The 19086-nt window shown below is 41.2% G+C and overlaps 1 protein-coding gene across 2 annotated transcripts in view; it reads right to left on the minus strand.

Annotated features, from left to right (window-relative positions):
- The window catches only part of msh6 (mutS homolog 6 (E. coli)), an 8153-nt gene extending 3001 nt beyond the window's left edge, over positions 1-5152 (minus strand). Inside the window, exons 1-6 of one of the 2 annotated variants that reach the window (XM_034552199.1) lie at positions 4771-5152; positions 4165-4370; positions 3771-3949; positions 1088-3656; positions 177-460; positions 1-38 (exon numbers count right to left, since the gene is read on the minus strand). The exon at positions 1-38 is cut by the window's left edge and continues 80 nt beyond it. In XM_034552199.1, the coding sequence (XP_034408090.1) occupies positions 1-38; positions 177-460; positions 1088-3656; positions 3771-3949; positions 4165-4370; positions 4771-5030 (3536 nt within the window). In that variant the 5' untranslated portion in view covers positions 5031-5152. The remainder of the gene's footprint in view (positions 39-176; positions 461-1087; positions 3657-3770; positions 3950-4164; positions 4371-4770) is intronic. The other variant, XM_034552200.1, reaches the window with a different exon arrangement.
- Positions 5153-19086: the final 13934 nt, after the last annotated feature.

Here is a 19086-nt window from a genome sequence, read left to right on the forward strand (position 1 = left end):
TAACAACCCAGCTGAGCGAGGATGATGACGAGTCCACACTGTGCAAAAAGAGCAGCAGAGAATCTTAATATGGGCCAAGAAGGGAAATTCAGATACTATCACTTCCACCCATTAAGGTTTGTGTACACACACACACACACACACACTATCCGTGAGAATATGTATGTATGATTTACCTGTCTCATGAGAGTAGACTTTCCGCCCATGTTTGGCCCTGTGACGAGGACACAGGAGGCGCGCTCTCTTCCCTCCTCGGTTTCACTGCTACCAGGGCAGCCGATGAAGATGTCATTAGGGATAAAGTCGTCGCCAAAAAAGGTCTTGGTGACACAGGGGTGGCGGGATCCGGTGAGGTCAAGGAAGGTCAATATCTCGCCATCACCCTCGGGGAGCACCACCTGGGGTCTGGTCATCGGCCCATCTCCGCCCTGACTGTAGCGCGACAAGGCCAGCAGCACATCTGCAAACAATTGACAATTCATCAGTAAGAAAAGGAAGAGGCGCTAAGCGTTGAACCACCATAAAACTAATTAGCTACACGCTTTTCAAATATTTTATGGGATGATTTTGCAGCTTTGCTCAAAAGACTATGTAAATGAAACCAAACATAACATAACCTGTGGCTGAGCATTGGTTCAGTGGGAGAAAACACCATATCTCACTGCCCCAGAGATCAGTAATATACTATGCAATCATCGCTCCTGTCAGGAAAAACACAAGAGCACAATTTCCACAAGGGCGAATAACAAACTAATTGGTGCTGAATTTGCCAAGTTAAATAATGGAATCGTTACTCAAAGATGGCAACATTTCTAACAAGCACTCAAGACTGGTGCAACATTCGCAGCTTTAACACACATTATGGAGGCTTGTCTGTAACATCTGCAGGAAACTTATGCAGAGCAGACACCTGCTCTGCAAACTCGTTTTCAAAACCCCAGAAAACACACGTTTCTCCCGAGAAGCCAAGACAAACAATACTTTGTGTTTTTTACTGCAGTAATTTAAATGCAGCACTTGGAACATTTGATTGATGCAATAAAAAAAGAATGTTGATTAACAATAATACAAAAGATAATGTAGTTACCAATCACTGCCATGCACTCCACAGCAGTCTTCCAGTCTTTGTAGTTCTTGTCAAAGTTGTAGAAGAGCCTCCTCATGCAGTCTTTCAGGGCAGCGTCCCTCTTCTCCTCATAGCCTTGCAGTTCTGAGAACAGACGCTCAGTCTCCTTGGTCACATAGCGCTTAAAGCCTTTCTTTGTAGACTTCACCTCGTACTCCTCAGGAATATTCCTCTCCGAGATGCTGTTTGGCACCTCCATCTGGTAGCGGTTTCGCCCGGTTCCCCAATACGACATGACTTTACAGCCGAGTCTCTTCTTCTGTCTGTCCAGGTAATCCCGCAGCTGCCGGTCACAGTTCTCGACTGAGGTCAGAGCCTGGTCGAACTCTGGGTCAAAGCCAGCTTTAGGGGTGATGACTCCAGTAGTGCGGGCTTTCTGGTGGTCGAAGGCCGTCTCCCAACGCCGGAGTTCAGCGGAGAGGTCGGGAAAGAGGCCGTCCTCTTCACTTTTCAGACCACCAACTTGACGGAGCAACGCGGAATGAGACTCGCCCGACACCGGAGCGAGGGCCGTGATGATCTCCTGCATGGTCTTGAAACCTTCCAGAGTGGAGAGGAAATCTGCTATCTTGCGCTTGCTGTAGGTGACCTCCTCATAAAGAACCGCTCTGGTGTCAGGGTGATCCAGGCCCTTCAGAGGGGTGCCAATGCTGTGGATTTTACTCAGAAGACGCTCCAGGTCTGGGAGCTTCTTCAGCAGGTCTGAGATCTCAGTAGCCTGAGCCTGAGCGCCCATCAGGTCTTCCACTGCATCCAGTCTGTCCTTGACAGAGGTGGGGTTACACAGAGGAGCACAGAGCCACTGCTTCAGGAGCCTCTTGCCAAACGGGGTCGAGCAGGTATCCAAACGCTCCAGCAGTGTCCCTTCCGTTCCTCCTGTCCCATTCTGAAAGATTTCCAGATTGGCAAGAGTCACTCCATCGAGGACCATCCGCTGACGAGTCTGGGCAAAGAAACCAGCAGGTCCAGAAGCGTTCTCCAGCTCCACATCAACAGGGACATATTCTTCGAAGTTGGCCAAAGAGAGCAGCTCTTGGTCCACCAGACATTTCTTCAGGTAGGAAATGCATCCACCCAGTGCTGACAATCCCAGCTCATAGCCCTCTTTAGGGGTGAGGCACAGTGAATCGCTCTCAGAGGTCATCGCTTTTAGGAGAGCAGGAAGAAAGTTGGTCCCCGACTCCTTGTCGGCAGTCTCTCGAAAGTAATCTTCTTCTGAAAGGGTTTTAAGAGTCTTTTGAGCGTCCCAGAACTGGGTGCCCGCACTAAGTCCTTCCTGCAGAGCAGAGGACAGAGAAGACTTGAGTATTTTGCGCGTTTCAACAGATGGGTTCCCCCTTTCAAAGAGAACTTCGGCCGGGGCAAAGTGTGCTATCAGGGTGCGAAGACGTGAGCAGTGGCGATCATCGGGGAACTGGCCGACATGAAAACAGCCCACAGAGGTGTCTACGAAGCAGACTCCGTAGGTGCGACAACAACCTGAGGTTTCCTCTTCAGCCTTTTCCTTTAAACTCAGCAGGAACTTGCTCTGGCTCTCAGCAGGAGAACCGTCCAACACGCTGTAGGTTTGGGTACCACGAGTGATGATCCGGCACACTTCTCTTCTCACCACGCGGTCAAACTTTGTGGGCTTGGCCATGCTCTTACAGCGGGCTTCCATCATCTCTGGAGTCTCTGTCTGCTCCACACGAGCCACCTTGTAGCCTTTCTGCACCAGGACATCCGAGAAACGACCAAAGCCGATCTCTGGGAAGCCCGAGTGTGCCCAGGTGCCCTTCATGAAAGTCAGTCCCAGCTCGTTGACTCCGACCACAGCGTCCATGTGGTAGAGTTCGTAAAACTTCCCCACCTTGTAGAAAATGACTGTGTCAAACATCTGAGATTTGAGCTGCCACCACCGGCGCATACCGGGACTGTTTCTGTTGAGAAAGTCTTCTGGCACATACAGGGTGGTGGGATCGTAGTCGTCCTCCGTCTGTCGTCGCCTTCGGCCGTCTTTTCTCCTCCCACCCTGCCACCACTCCAGCTTCTCGTGGTCCCAAATTGTGCCACCTCCGCTGGTGCTGGACCCGTTTGCCTGGCTCTCAAAGCTGTCAGGGGCAGAGAAGGCCGACAGACGAGACTTTGTGTCGACTGCGAGAGCTGCTGGAGCTCGTTTTGGTGCGCTGAACGGGGCGGTAGGCGTCATCGGTTTTACAGAGGCAGGCTTCTCTGCCGGACGTTTGCGCTTCACAGGCTTGACGGGGCTTTCTGCTTCTGACTCATGTGTGCTCTCTTCATCACTGCTCAGCGTTGTTGCTGGTGCTTCCTCCTCCTCCTCCTCACTGCTGGACGCAGCCTGTTCCGGTTTGAATTCCTCATCTGATCCATCGCTGTCGGAAGCTACAATTATGCGGCGGCGCTTGGCCTCGTTTCCATTTTCCGTTGAAGCACGGGATGAACGTAGGCTGACCTTGGACGACTTCACTTTCTCCTGTTTCTGTTCTTCCTCATCTCTGCCCTCTTCATCAGTCACTGTTGACTTGTCAAGCTAATACAAACCAAAAGGAGGTCAAAATAAAATACATTACACTGACTTATTACATGTAGTAAATACAGACTTTTATGTCCGTATTACTGGCATAAAAATTATTATCAAAGTCACCTCCATGTCTTCTTCTTCATCATCATCATCATCATCAGACGGATCCATGCAGACAGGCATCTTCAATCTTTTTTCAGGGCTGTCAAACATAACTCCATCAGCAAGCTCCATAGCATGACGGATTACAGGTTTTCCGCTGAAGAACACCCCTCCTGTTTTAGCGTCACTGCTGTCAGAGCCTACAAAACCGTAAAAATTACACACACACACATATATATATATATATATATATATATATATATATATATATATATATATATATATATATATATATACACACACACATGCATAAATAAATATATATATATATAGTTAATACTGTCATGCGAGGAGAAATCACATCTTAGTTACAGCAATAAGATTATAAATAATAGAGAGGTTCATTGAAGCACACCATGGTAGTCTCTGATGTATTTGGTGCTGATCCATCCTCTAGTAGCGGGTTCATCAAAGAAATGGACATGTATGCGCTGTTTCCGACCGCTGCCCCTCATCTGCTGTCCAGTCAGAGGTTGGGGTACTACCAGGCACGGCCACCAGGGGTGTCCCTCCAGTTTTGCCCACACAAGGGCACCAGCACTGAATGTGCATGCATTGCTGCTGAAAAAAGGAAAAGTCATTCAAATATATTGATTGAGACCAATATGGGCATATCATATTCAACCAAATGACAGTCAACCCATATATATATATATATATATATATATATATATATATATATATATATATATATATATATATATATATATATATATATATATATATATATATATATATATATATATATATATATATATATGTATATGTATATGTATATGTATATGTTCATCTCCGTATGCTACGTCGTTAAACTGGAGACATGCGCACAGATTATCAACCAAACGCATCTTTCGGGGGCCATGCAGCGGGCGGACACTTTTTATCAGAGGGGGGCGCAGAGTGAACAACGTGTCTCCAGCAAGTACACCGCTCCACATCGTTATCATCACGGCTAACTCACCTTTGCTCGGCTGCCGGGGCCTTGTCGCCAAAAAGTTTGTTGAATCCCCCTTTTGAAGACTTGCCGTTACTTTTCGGCTTCACCTTGTTGGTATCGGCCGGTTGTTGCGGTGTCTGCTTCGCCTGCTCTTTCGGAGAAGAGCTGGACTTCTTCACGGAGGAAGGCAGGTCCGCCTCCGCCGGCGAGGGACTCGGTTTCGCCTTGGACACCGGCGGCGGAGATTTTGTGAAAAAATTGAAAATTGAGCTTTGTTTCGACATTTTGTGCGAGTTTACACCTGTTGTCACTGTATTGTTGAGTATACAACCCGCAAGGCACCTCCATGCGTCACCGAGCACCTAGCAAGATAGCAGCGAGTGCGTCCAGTTCGCGGGAAAGATACACGGATGTAGTGGGCGTGGACACGAGTCTCCGCCAATGAAAAGCGAGTACGGTGGAAGATGGCAGTCACGTGGTGTCAACATGACTTCCTTTGGCGGTCAGGGCGGGGGTCTTTTTTCATCCCCTTCCCTCAAAACTTTATTTCCAATACGTACATATAACATGCAGTTGGTAACTTGTGCATTTTTACAGGCATTTGTTTTTCATAAACGCGTCAGTGCTGCTTTTTTGCTTCACACTCGGTCTTCTTTCAGTGTCTTGTATATTTCATTAAATAAAGTGATACATATAATCGTTTGACGGATGAAGCACAAACAGCATATAGCAACATAGTCACATCAATCCGAATATTTTAACGTAATGCTTGAATAAATATGTTCACACAATTTGATCTGGGTTACCAGTCGCTCTTAATTAATGCAGTACACAAACAAATGCACAGGAAGATAAACAAACAGTCATGATGTACAATTGAATGAATGGTGTAAATATATAACATACAGAGGTGGGAGGGTTTGCCACCCTTTTCAAACCACGTTTTTAGGCCACATGAAAGCTAAATTTATGAATCATGAATCATGCATTCATGTTAGAGGAAACTGCTGTATTAAAATGGGAACAGAAAACTTGCTTAGCCACTCCACTTGTTTGTGTTTATTATGACTATCAGAGCCATAAATAGGGGGAGCAACATGTACAAAATTACAGGAAGCCTATACATATCCATGGCACAATAGAGAGCTCATTGAGACTGATGCTTCCCTTTTATTTATTTATATATATATATATATATATATATATATATATATATATATAAAAGGGAAACATCATTATATATGTACATATATATGAGACAGCTTGTTTGAGCTGTCTCAAGTACATTGGCTCTGTATTCTGTGCTGGTCTTTTACCACCAGCAGAGTGCAGCAGAATACTGGAAGCTTCATGAGCTGGTATTTGCCACATATTTGAGCCACATGCGTTCACTGTTACCTTAGTATTAACTATTTTCAATTATAATAGCTAATAAATGTTGATTTGGCCATTTTGTTTAACATACTACTGGTACACCGTTTTATCAATAGGAATAAAAGGACCAGTATGCAAGCATCAGAGCACGAGTCAGCATTGAATATATACAGTGGTCTTGTTTCAGCTAAAACATTACAGTGCGCCTCGTAATGTTTTTCCCAGTTATGCTGGACCAAAAAAACGTACAATGGCTGACTTATGTTACTGGAGTAAATAAATCCTGCGATAAACATCCACCCCTACACAGTATGACTTTTGGGCATATGGTGTGTGGGTGACAGAAAAGCATCGAATTAAGACAGCATTGTGAAACCTTACGAAGCAGTTGTTATAAGGATCTTTTTATTTCAGTTATTCAGTCTAAATTCAGCATCTCTAATAATCAATGAGTACACATGAACTAGGTTATCATGGCCTCATTAACTTCCAAAGGGTATGCATTTGGATGGTAAATATGCATGTACATTAGACAGTATCTCTGAGCAGAATCATCCAGTTAGATATGTTTGAAATACATATTAAATATATTTTACACTGGGGAAAACATGGGAATTCACCATCTCTTTAGTTCGTAACTTTCATTAGCTCTCGAGGAAGCAGCAGTCTGCTGAAGAGCAGCTAATTAAGAACACCATAGCAACAACCTAACAACAATTACGTAGCAACACCTCCGCTGTAACACTAAAGCTGTTGGCAACCGCTGTTAGCTCAGGCAGAAGCGCATGTAAACAGCAGACTTTGTGACAGGGTAGCATGTAAAGTACAGTTGTAAGTAATAACAGTAAGCCATGCTAGTGTGACAGCATGCATTTATTCTATTATTTACAGACTCCATTTTCCTTTTTGTTCTTGATTTGCATGTGAAACCTTCTTCCTATGGTCCACAGTTTACAGTGGTGTTTCGCCCAGCCAGCGCACTAATAAGGCTGATGCAGCGGTGCAGGCTTGATGTTTCCATAGTTAGCGTTAAACTGGGTATAATGGTGTCAAGCCAGAGAGCAATAGACCATCAGACACGTAAAGTATTTATATACCAAGGACATAAATACTCCTTCTGAATGACAGACATTTACACATATGCTTGTTTGAGCTGTCTCAAGTGCTTTATGAAATAAATATGTCCTTTGACCACAATATTAAACATTTCAACCTTTACTGATATGGTCATGTGGTCTTAAAGCTGCTCTAGGCAAGATTAATGTGGAAAAATACAACAACCAACAACCTCAAACTTAAATCATAAAATAGGGCCGCAAAAGGGAAGATCCTTCCACCTCACTGAGAACCTTCAGATTAAAAATGTGCCGGGAATGGTCACTTTGGAACATTTTTTTGTGAGCAGCAACAAACAGCTGTAAGCAAGCTGGACTGTGCAATGGCAGATACACCTGCAATACATTTTCATAGTGGCCAAGCATACGGATTAACAAGAGGAAGTTGAAATATCAACGTTTTAACTGTCCTTCAATACTGTTATCTGCTGCAGTCTATAGGGGACACCAAATTACAAAGTTGTGTAGTGCAGCTTTGAAAGATAAAAATATGTTTTTACTGTGGATTTCCTTCATCGTTCCTCTGCTATTTTCAAAGTGAGAGCAATAGGCTGATTAGCTCTCTTGCCAAGAGTTATAGGAGAAGGGAGTAGTTTCAATCATATCTAAAGCTCTGCAGGAAAGCGTGTTTCTCAAAATATTGAGCTTGTTCTGAAAAACAAGTGCTAAATATTACGATGACATGTTATTTACAATAACTATGTTAGTTAACTATATCAATATTATTATTATTATTATTATTATAACTGGAGATGTAAAATGGAATTCTGTTCTAGTCTTTCTGTTTTTATCATCAAAATTAAGGATCCAACATCCGGTCTTCAAGGTCTGATCAAGACTTCAGTGTGTTCTCACGTAAAATACTTCCCATACATTCTCATTAAACACACTGCCAGGGTGTGAGTGGCAGCTCTTAGTGGGCACCAGTTTACTGGAGCAATTAAGGATGAGGGTATCCGTCAAAACCACAGTCACTGACAGTGTTTGAGTGGGATCCTGTGAGCCACTGTGTTAGGCTTTATTGCATAACAGGAAAGGTTGGGAGGAATTCAGACACAGTAATGTTAATATTGTACCTTCTCTATGGACATCTATGGGGAACAGAGCAAATGCAGCAAAAGCTGATGAGTGAAAAGAGACTCTCTTTCTGTCGCTCTAGTTGCTGTTTCCATTTTCCTTTGATAGGCTGCACCGCTAAAACATTAACTGTAATTTCTTTCCTTAACTTTTTGGTTTCTCCTGGGTGTCTCTCTTCCTCTCAAACCATTCCTGAAGCAGAGCTATTCGAAAGCAAGAACTGTGTGACTCCTCTTACCATAATGAGGAGTGCACATCAGGTGTGCAGGCCGATTCCCGAAGCAGTGCTGCGGCTGTGTAGAGAGAGAGACAACATGAAAGCTCTGCCCTTCTTCTCTTCCTTCCTTCCTTCCTCTCATCTTTTCTGCCTCCGCTGCTTACTAATAGGGTGACCAATTCTCCCTTCGTTGGTACTTTACACCATCATAAGACAGATTTTATGATTTTATTTTTTCCTTTTTTTCTTCTTCATAGTACAGACTAATTAAAAGCCCTGGTGGAAATGTATAATGCCTTCTGCCAGTTTATAGCTATCCGTTCAGTGTCCACAGCTCTATTGTGCCTTAAAATACCATAAATGTGTACGGTTCAGTGATAATAATTCAGCTGCTTCTGGGGGAGCTGAAGTGGGGGCAGTGGCTGATGGTGGAGTGATAGTGCAGTCAGCAGATTTAACTGTATCTGAAAAGAGAGTATCTGTGTAGATGCAAATGGGAAAACAAGAGAGATGAGAGATTGAGAAAGATATTGCAATGCACAGTATTTTGTCTTCCCAATGGTGCAGTATGAACAATTATGTCTATATTTAGAAGCATTTAGTTGCTTAGACTATGCAAACAAGATTATTTTGGAGCGCCCACACAAATAAAACATGCAAAATGTGACCATAAAAGATCAAGAAGAAAATACCTGGTGCTATCTAGTTTTCCATCATCTCTATCATTTCTGCTCTCCTTGGGATGCACCAAAGACGCACACAGTGATTTGCAATTCAAAAGCAATTCAACCACCCCCTATTTAAAATCCAGTTAGTTTCACTAAAGAGATTTAGAACTACTTTACTGCCCATCAAAGTGACAGAGAGTTTTTTCTTTGTATCTCAAATAAGTTAAAAGAAACACAGTACACAAAGAGGAACTTTTGGATTTGTCCTTCCCGAACTGAAACTGCAGTTTGTTCTGTCAAGTCCATTATTTAGTATCGTTAATTTGTATTTGCGATGAAGCTTCTTATATTTCTTGTTGTAATAGCTGTATTTTCATGTGCAAATAAAGGATTGCTTGTAGTCATTTCCACATTTATTTCAGACATTAATTTCATCTTAACTAACTAAATTCTTCAGCCTAATTTCTAGTAATTATTGTTGCCCTAATTACAATATCTAAGTCATGCATTGTTAGGTGCATGACTGCACAATGCAGAAACAAGCTGTGAACACAACATTGATATATCATCACCTTTTAATTCCATATGGTTAACTGGTAAACATCCATCAGATATGGAATAACATTAGCTTTCATTTGGAGTTGTGTTTTTGGCCACCTGACGAATATAAGTCCAATATTCACTCCTCTTTTAGCTATGTTTTGGTCTCCACCAACTAGCTGAACTAAAACAATAGAGTTGCACTGGAAAACCCCAAAACTGAGCTGAAAGAAGCTAAAATGCTTCAGAGTGATAATTTTGTGTGGGTTTGAAACTTTCACATTCAATCCATTCCAAACATATCAATGGCAGCTGCTAAGTCTTTGACTGCCTTCAGACAGAGCAGCAGGAAACAGAAAGTGAACCAAAGTTAGTTTTTGCCCTGTATTTTCTAAAAGGAGCTGCACCTGCTGTGCAGTGCATTGATATACTGAAGGGTAATGTGTAAGAAAAATCTCTGTGACTGTGGGAAATTGCATTATGTATTATTGCGCTGTCAGACTTTTGAACACAGACACTCAGAGATAAGATAGCAGCTCCAAAGTCAGCTCTGTCTTTTTTTTGTTTTTTGGTGTCAGAATATAGTTAACTACACAAACAAGCTTTTAAAGTTCTAAACATTTACTCTCGGGGCGATTCCAGTTTGACTATTTAGGGTCATTTATATTTTCCCAAGGAACATTTCACAATAATCTAACCCTCTATGGCATAATGCTGTACATACTAAATATATGCATGCACATGATATAAGTATGTTGGATTGTTTAAAGACATATTGAGTTTTTATTTATAGACTAAAACTGTCTTTCTTGTTTGTTGCCTCAGGGCAACATTGTGCAGTTCGGCCACTTAGTCAAGGGCGATATCACGCTAAAGTGTGGAGACGTGCATGGATTATGGCCATAGACCATAGTTTGTTTGTGTGTGTGTGTGTGTGTGTGTTTGCATGCATGCATGCATATCAGTCACGAGAAATCACCTTGCACCCTGTAAACCACTCAGTGACCCCGCTGAGTGATTATACTGGAGCCCACCCAGTCCCCAAGGTGGACAAGCGGAAGACGATCACCCCCTGCACTGCTGTGGTAAAAGAACAACAGAAATATGGATGGTTGTAGATTTGCTTGACTCACTGATTGCACTGTACCTGAACAAAATTGGATTTAAAAAAGTGGTACCACCAGCAGGTGCTTTACTTCCTGGATATCATTATCGTGGCCACCTGGCTTCTCTGCCAAAGAGATTGTGGAGGCACTGGTACGAGAGAGAAGGAACAAACGAAGCGGTATACCTTCAAGTCACACACCGCTCAAGGCCTATACGAAAGTGGAACGACTCTGGAGCGCAAGAAAGGTTGCCCCAGTTCCACGATTGCCAGTGAGTATGAGGAGAAGAGGAGGAAAGGACCCTGATGAGAGCCCATTGGATGATTAGGGCTGCAAAAAAGGCAAAGGTCCCAAGGTGCTACACCAAAGTCAGGAACACACACACACACACACACACAGTTATTTTAATGTTTATATAATGTGACTGTTTTGCTAGGATTGGACTGTGTTGCATCTTTTGTTATGATCGTTATCTGGAGGATTTTGTGTTCCAGGTTTTGGGTCATCTGTTTTTTTTTCTTCCTGTTATTCATTCAGGTTTAATATTTCCTGTTTTTGCTTAGTAAGTTGAATTTCCTCTTGTGTCATGTCTGTTTTTACTCCAGTGCCTTTGTGTGTTTTCCTGCCTGTGTTGATTGTCTGCCCTGATTGGTTTCACCTGTCTCTCGTCAGGCCTCGTCACCAAAGCACCTGCTCACCTATTGATCCCCCCTTCCGTCCGTCACTAGCTCTTTTGTTCTTGGTCGGTTTGTCTTCCTTTCTGTTTGGAGTTCTGCTCCAGTTTGCCTGAGTTGCTGTTTTCCTGTCTGTTTCCTTAGGCTCTAGCCTGGGAGTTATTTATCAATTAAACGATGCAGTGTCTGCTGCCTCCTCATCTGTTTCTGCATTTGGGGCCATCCCCTGTCGTCATGCTCTGTAACCGTGACAACACACAAGGTGTTAGTTGTAATTAGTAGAAGTTTGTTTATTTTATGTTTTACATTTTAGAGATTGTTTGGAATCGTTTGTTTATGTTTTTGTACTGCATTTACTGCTTGTTTCCCCATGTATCGTATGTACTATAGAACACCTCTGTGCAACAAGCCAATATCTTATTATCAGGGACACAGAAGCTCCAAAAAAATGAGGTTGCAGATTCTCCTCTTACCAACCAAAATAAAGATGTATGCCACAAGTAATGTGTACCAGGCTCTTTTTATTTCATTTATATGCCAGAGTATTACACCTGGATGCCACTTGCTGTATAGATAACAGCACTAAATCTCTCTCTTGGTGCACAGAAGGCGATGGATTGGCCATAAAATCTGGACCTATTTCTTTTCCACTAATGATAATGAAAACCCATTTTACGTTCGCTTCATTTCTCCACTTGATTTGAGTCAACGAGATGTTCCAAGCTGAACGGTTTTCTTCTACCCTCCAGCTTGATTAGTATTTATCTAACCTAAAGTGCTGTGAATGGTGTAGTTTATTGCTTTTAAGCAAGCAGACATTAAAGAATATCTGTAATTGTATTAAACTTCATTAGCTGAAGCGGTGTGTTTCCCTTATCTATTAACCCCTCCCCCCCTCTCGCTCTCCTCCCATGGTAATGGTAAGGGCAGATGTTATAAGGTAATTACCTCATCACTCAGGCTGCTCAGCCCCTCGACATGTAAATGTTGCATTTCCACGATGACTTTTGAATCTCACACTCTGCCTTTAATTCTGATACGCTCCTGGTCTCTTCAGATACTATTAAGAGCACTGCAGGCTGTTTCAACAGACTTCATGTGCCTTCTGAATAGATTGATGGAACAGCGGCCACTCGACATGAAAGACATGTATGAGAAGAGGCTGCTGGGTTGAAAGTGATCCTCAATGTGACTAAACGTATTACGTCTCCAGGTTAAGACATGAATGAGATAAGTGCTTGACGATATTAAAGGCAACTAAAGCAATTAACTGAACTGATTTTTCAAATGTCTAAGTTTATAATGAATATGATGAATGACAGTGTTATACTTACTGGTCAGTTATTTCAAACACTATAAAGAGTCATTTTAGACAACATCATTTATTTTTGGACATCGCTATATGTCTCTGCTCAGCTCAGAGAAATAATTTTAATGACTTCAGTTGAGCACCAACTAAAATGAAAAGAAAGCCCAACATTATTTATTTCTGATTAAAGGGCAATGCTGGTTATAATTTGTTATTGTCAACAAAGCCTTCTGACCTCTCGACCCCGTCTGTAGCTGTAAGACCCAATTAAGACCATTTATTCCTACTGATTAATTAAAGGATTACAACAATTGTTATTTGATACAGTTATATAGTTCATTTATTTGAAAATAAATGCTAAATATTCTTAAAACGACTGGGCACTATATGTGTTATCAAAGTTGACTCAAAGGAGGAAATTGTATTTTTGTTCGGGACTACTTTCAGCCGGGGATGTGGTGTGCTGGTGTTTACTGTGTACAGTAGCAGGATCTGTGGGATTGACAACAGTGCCCAGGTTCATTGTAACTGTGGAACACATTAGCCAGGCTCACTGATGTGTTGGATGGAAAACAATGGAGATCTTTCAGCGAGGAATAAGCTATGTATTGCTTACCCTTTTGTTCAAATGTCAGGCTACACAAACAAGGGATTTGATAAAGAAAATGTTGAATGTCAGACTTTATGGCAGTATTTATGTCATTAACTCCAATTACAGTATTTGCTTTCTCTTTCTAAAATCCTTTTTTTCTATGACTAAGATTTTGAACAGATCTCACTTTGGCTGTATTCATGCTCACTCTCAAGACTGATTGAACAATGTATTTCATTTGACAACGTTTCAAGAGCTGCTTGCCAACCAAATCACTTGTGACAATCTACAAATGAAGATAAATGACATTTCAACTGTCTGTGTGTTGGGATTTGGAGGAGTCCAATTTGTCCCTATATCTATCTTTATCACACTCAGTTTCCATAAATAAATGTATCCGATTGCAGTTGCAAAAGGAGTTTTCATATTAAGTTAAGTGAAAACTAAATGAAAAAAGGGGAGAGATGCAAAATGAGACAGTGAGAACAATCAGAGGTTTCTTCCGCAGTGAAATAATTGCGTCACATGCTGCTTGAGGTTGAACTGCAGTCCTCGCTCCCAGTGGGATAAACACGCTGTTCACACTGTACGGGTGTGACAGAGAGGTTTACCTTGAATGCATAGCAGGGGAATCAAAGAAAAGATTTTAAACAAAAATGTCCCCTTATAAATGACCAAATAAGGGAACTCTTTAATGTGTTAAAGTGTTGCAGTAAATATGGATTTGTTTACATTTTCTGTGCACAACAGAGGCAGTTCCATTTATTTTGTACAAGTCTGACAACAAGCAGATATTCCAACAGAACTAAAGCTCTGGTGATCAAATTTAGTCCAGCAGAAGGAGAAGACAGACATTCAAGGTGGGTGTTAATTCCCCCAGCAACAATGTTGGACTGTTCAAGGTCCCTAATGATCACAGAAAGCCAGCTTCTTGCTTAACAGAGAATTACTGATGAGCACAGTATTTGTGGCACATTTCCTCTACACAGACTCCCTTAACCCCTGTGCAGTGAGATAATATATGCTTTTTTTCAGCATAATTTGCTGGAATCAGACTCATCTCTATAATGAATGCAATTACAGGTCCAGCTTTATGACTAACATCCTGATTGACCCATTACTGAAGAGCCACGCTGTTTCAAGGTCCTTTCAGAATGCTGCATGTGTTCTGGTGGAAATACATGAAGAAATGTGTCATACATACTGAGGACCACTTTTAATTGAACATTTATGATCGCATCTCTTTATTCAGAAATGCGATGGTGAGACACAGCAGGTCAGTAAAAAATCAAAGGGGGACATTTGCTGATTTTCTGTCTTTTTGCAGTTTTGCAGAATTGCTCGACTATTTGAGTTGTGAATTTTGTACATTGTCTGCACATTAAATAAAATTGATTGATTGAAACAATTAACATTTTGGGGAATAGACCATTTTTGACGTGAGTCAGACGAGAAGATTGAAACCACTCGGTCTATATACTACATTTGAAGCTACAGCAAGCAGCCAATCAGCTTGGAAATATGAGTATTTTAGTTCTGTCTGAAGTAATACAACATCAGCACCTCTAAAGTTCACTAATTAACACGTTATATCATCTTTTATATCCTCACAAATGGCGAATCCGCAAACCTTTAAATTCATTAAAAGTCATTTATGAGAATAACAATTAAGAAAATCAAAGAAATATCAGTAAATATCCGTGTTTAATGGATCCCTTCTTGTTTCATATAGGTTTTACTTTTAATTACATAAATATAAAAGTACAATCATTTGTATAAATGTGCAACTTGCAAACAGAATGTGCATACATTAACTGCATGTTACACCACGGTGCAAGCAAATTGAGACACACAGCAAGGTGTATAATTAAGGGGATGTTGATAGAACCAAAGGTCAACATAAGTGTGGATCACAGACACCTGTAGTAACTTCAACATTGAGATCTGAATTAGTTTGTGTCTCCAACAGTCTTCATTAAAAAAAACAAAAAAACATCAGGCACATGTCCTGCAGATTTGGAAACCAAGCTCCAGATCAAAGTCAACAATGTGACTCTTGTTAAAGATCATAAGCAGCGAAGCAGAGAAGTAATACATCATTCTGTTACCAAACCACTCAGCTGTTCACCGCTTGTGCTCCAGCCAAATGATTGTAAATACACTTTGTTCCTGAAACTAGCGGCTTTAACAGTCTTAAAATACAAAAGCGATCATGCAATCTTCTTCAGATTGAAACCGGAGAAAGCACAGTGTTATGTATCATACTGTGATCACAAATAAATAATGCCATTAGCACCACCAACAGCCTCCAAGATTAACACTAACAACATCTCCAGTCTCTGCTTAATACAAACTAATTGTTTTATTATGGGCCTTGTAATGGCTATGGAGCATGACATTTTAATGGGGCCAGTCACAGTGTGCTTGACTACAGGGCAGATCTTCCGGTGTGAATATTTTACATTACGTGTTGACTGGAATAAACAATGGCCACGTTGATTTGAACAATTCAAGATTAAACAAAAACAACTTGAGAATCATGCAGCGCTGTGATCCATGTCTATGTTCACCCATATTATGTACTAATAGTGTGGGCTTGAACATTTTGCATTATTTCAATCTAATTTTGGGTTTGACGAGAACATGACAGGAATAAATTACACTAAAAGAAAAGTCAGTGATATGACATTTGAATGACATTTCTGCTGATAACAACTACAAACATACAGCAAATCCTAAGACCACCTGTCTCCTCTTACAGAAGATACAGAGGACAGCGGGGACAGTTAAAACCATTGCAATCAATGGAGATCAATTTTGCAAAATGCAAAAGTATTGTAATGTACAACACACAAACTTTACACACTAACATCTTTTTAATATGGAACCTTTTTGTAATATGCAAGGACTAAAGTAAGGCAATTGATTTCAAGCCACGCATGCATTTTAGGTGAGAAAACATTACTTTAAATACTATATTTAGTGTCTTAAAAGCTTGATGACTTTAATGAACATACATTTGAATGGATATTATATTGAATCAAATACCTTCTGGGGGACTTTAAGATAACTTATCACAATTTTTAGTCCTTTGCACACTGGTTTAAACAGACAAATGCATACATTCGCACATGCGCTTGGATACAAGGATACAATTCAGGCAACCAGACACCAATGGCTACAGGGGCTTTTAATTATCAGTCAGCAATCCTGAAACCTCTTCCTTCGTAACCTCAAGCCTCAGAAGGAAAATGAAGGTTCACATACGGCAGCAAGAGGTCTCCCCAGATATATTGAAACAGGGGCTAATCATTGAATTCACACTATAGTATGTCATTGACTACAGCATGCCCATACTAATACTCAAATGTCCTTGGCTTTCAAGGACATTTGAGGGGTTGAAGGGCAACCCCCCCTCAACACTGCAAGCGTAACCGTATTATCATAAAGCGTATTTCTTGCTGAGCATTACCACTCTCCCATCTATGTGGTAAATATGAAGATACAAACAGCAGCTTTTTTTTTTAGCTTTCCATAAACAAGTGGGACACAAAACATGAAACTATGTATTTCACCTCTTGGATTTAACAAACGAGCCAGCAGCTGGTTAGCTTAGCATAAAATAAAAAAACACAAGGGGGGTGGGGCAGCTAGCCTGGCTCTAAAGCTTTCTAATTAAGATTTTACAACTCAACAATTCACCTGTTTTTAGAGGGTTATTTGCAGACCATTTCTTGGCTTGCATCAGTTGCAAGGTAAACAGCAGAGACTCCAGGAAGTTACTGGTCCTGTTCAAGAAAGCTTAGCCAAGCTAGTTTTGCTTAGCATAAAGACTAAACGGCTAGCCTGGGTGTGCTCAAACATAACAGAATTCCAGGGCATCTAAAGCTCAATAAATAACCTGTTTTATCTTGTCTGTTAAGTCTGTACAAACACCATAGAGTAAAAAACTATTTGAGGGATATTACAACCCGCTAGCGCCACTCGAAGCTAAGCTAACCAGCTCCAGATACAAATGTATCTTGCAGTTGTGAGAGTGGCATCAATCTTTTCATCCACCTTTCCGCAAGAAAGAATACCACTATGTGTATTTTCCAAAACAGCAAACTACTCTTTAACATCTGGAAAAAAACTGTGTTCACATTTAAGCCTAGTATCCATGTTTTGAGAGGGTAGTTAAGTTCTGTATGGTGCATCTTATTAATCTGCTGTCTGACTGTGTAAGAGACTTGAGACAATGACTTATTCAATCATCACCATGTACAAGCTATATGTAGAAAAATAGACTTTAAAGAGTCCTCTGTTTTATATACAGCTATCTCGTATGGCTTCACCATAATGGCATGCAGGAAAAACTAAGACAAGCCTGAAGATTTAACTACCTGAGTCATTTTCTCTATTCCTCTTGGTGAGACTGGGGAGTAAAGGAAATTATTCAGATCTATGCACCAACAGGATGAGAACCAACAAAGAATAGATTCAGATCCAATTCACGTCTTATTGTAAAATCGCTTTTTAAGACATTCCAATACTATATATATATACAGTTTATATCTACATTTATGGCATGTTTCATCTTATTCACAGTGTAAGGGTGATGAGCGTGAGGAGAGAGACGATATCTTCAAGAAATAGGAAGCTGGAGGGTTCTGGTGCAGTGTGTGTGAATTGAAGGGATGACAGAGATAGAGTTGAGCAGTCTAGGTGGATATTAGATGTTGAAGTTGGACGGCACGCAAAGTTGAGCCCTTGGCAGAGATAGGCCATTTATTTTGATTGGCCATGAATTTAACAACACCTCTAGGCCTCTCTATCTAGTTCTCTTCCTTCATCGCCCTTCTCCTGGACACGTTAACTATCAACGACTCCTCCTCTGTCTTGCTGTAGTCGAAAATCAACGCATCACATGGCTTTGAATCACAGATGCCCTGGAAGAGATAGTTACCGGCGACTAGGACATTGATTGCGTGGCTTGGTAGCACCGCATGCTACGGATACACCGTCTATCCAAACCTTGGCTACACATTTACACCAAATCCAAGGAAAATCAACTTGTGCAAGCTTTTGGATCATGCTTTGTTTCACAGAGAAAACCATTTCTGCAAATACAGCAAGTCTCCCTTGATGAAAACAGAAAATCCCCACACAAAATAAGTCAATGCAAGCGAGAGAATCCTTCAGGGTTTTGTTGCTACTTTCAATCTGTATCATTTAACATAATGTACCTCCTGGATACAACCATCCATCATTTGCCTCTTTCGCAACCTCCCTCCTCTCCCTTATATTTCACTTCAAACAAACATAAATTTACTCCTCATATATTCAGTTTTTACAAATACATAAGTCTACATTCTGTATTCAAAGAGTAAATAATACATTGCAAGTCGTTATCATTTGTTTTCCTCGCAGACAGCTGTGAGTTTGAAAAAGAAGAGAGTGGGAGTTGGGTGGTGCCTTCTTTTACCCTTCAAGTCAAAGTCTTTGGCCGCAGAAGCATTTTCTGGGCTGATAAGAAGGCCAGTTTCTCTCTCACGAGAAATGGATTTTCATTTTTCAACTCTGCTCCCTTCTCCATCTTGAGCAATAGGAAATTACTCTTTTGTAGCCCATTAGTGTGGCACACTGTAGAACCACCTGTCACTACTGCCCTGTCGAAATCAGCCACATC

This window comes from Cyclopterus lumpus, chromosome 15 (genome assembly GCF_009769545.1).
Source record: "Cyclopterus lumpus isolate fCycLum1 chromosome 15, fCycLum1.pri, whole genome shotgun sequence".
NCBI lineage: Eukaryota > Metazoa > Chordata > Actinopteri > Perciformes > Cyclopteridae > Cyclopterus > Cyclopterus lumpus.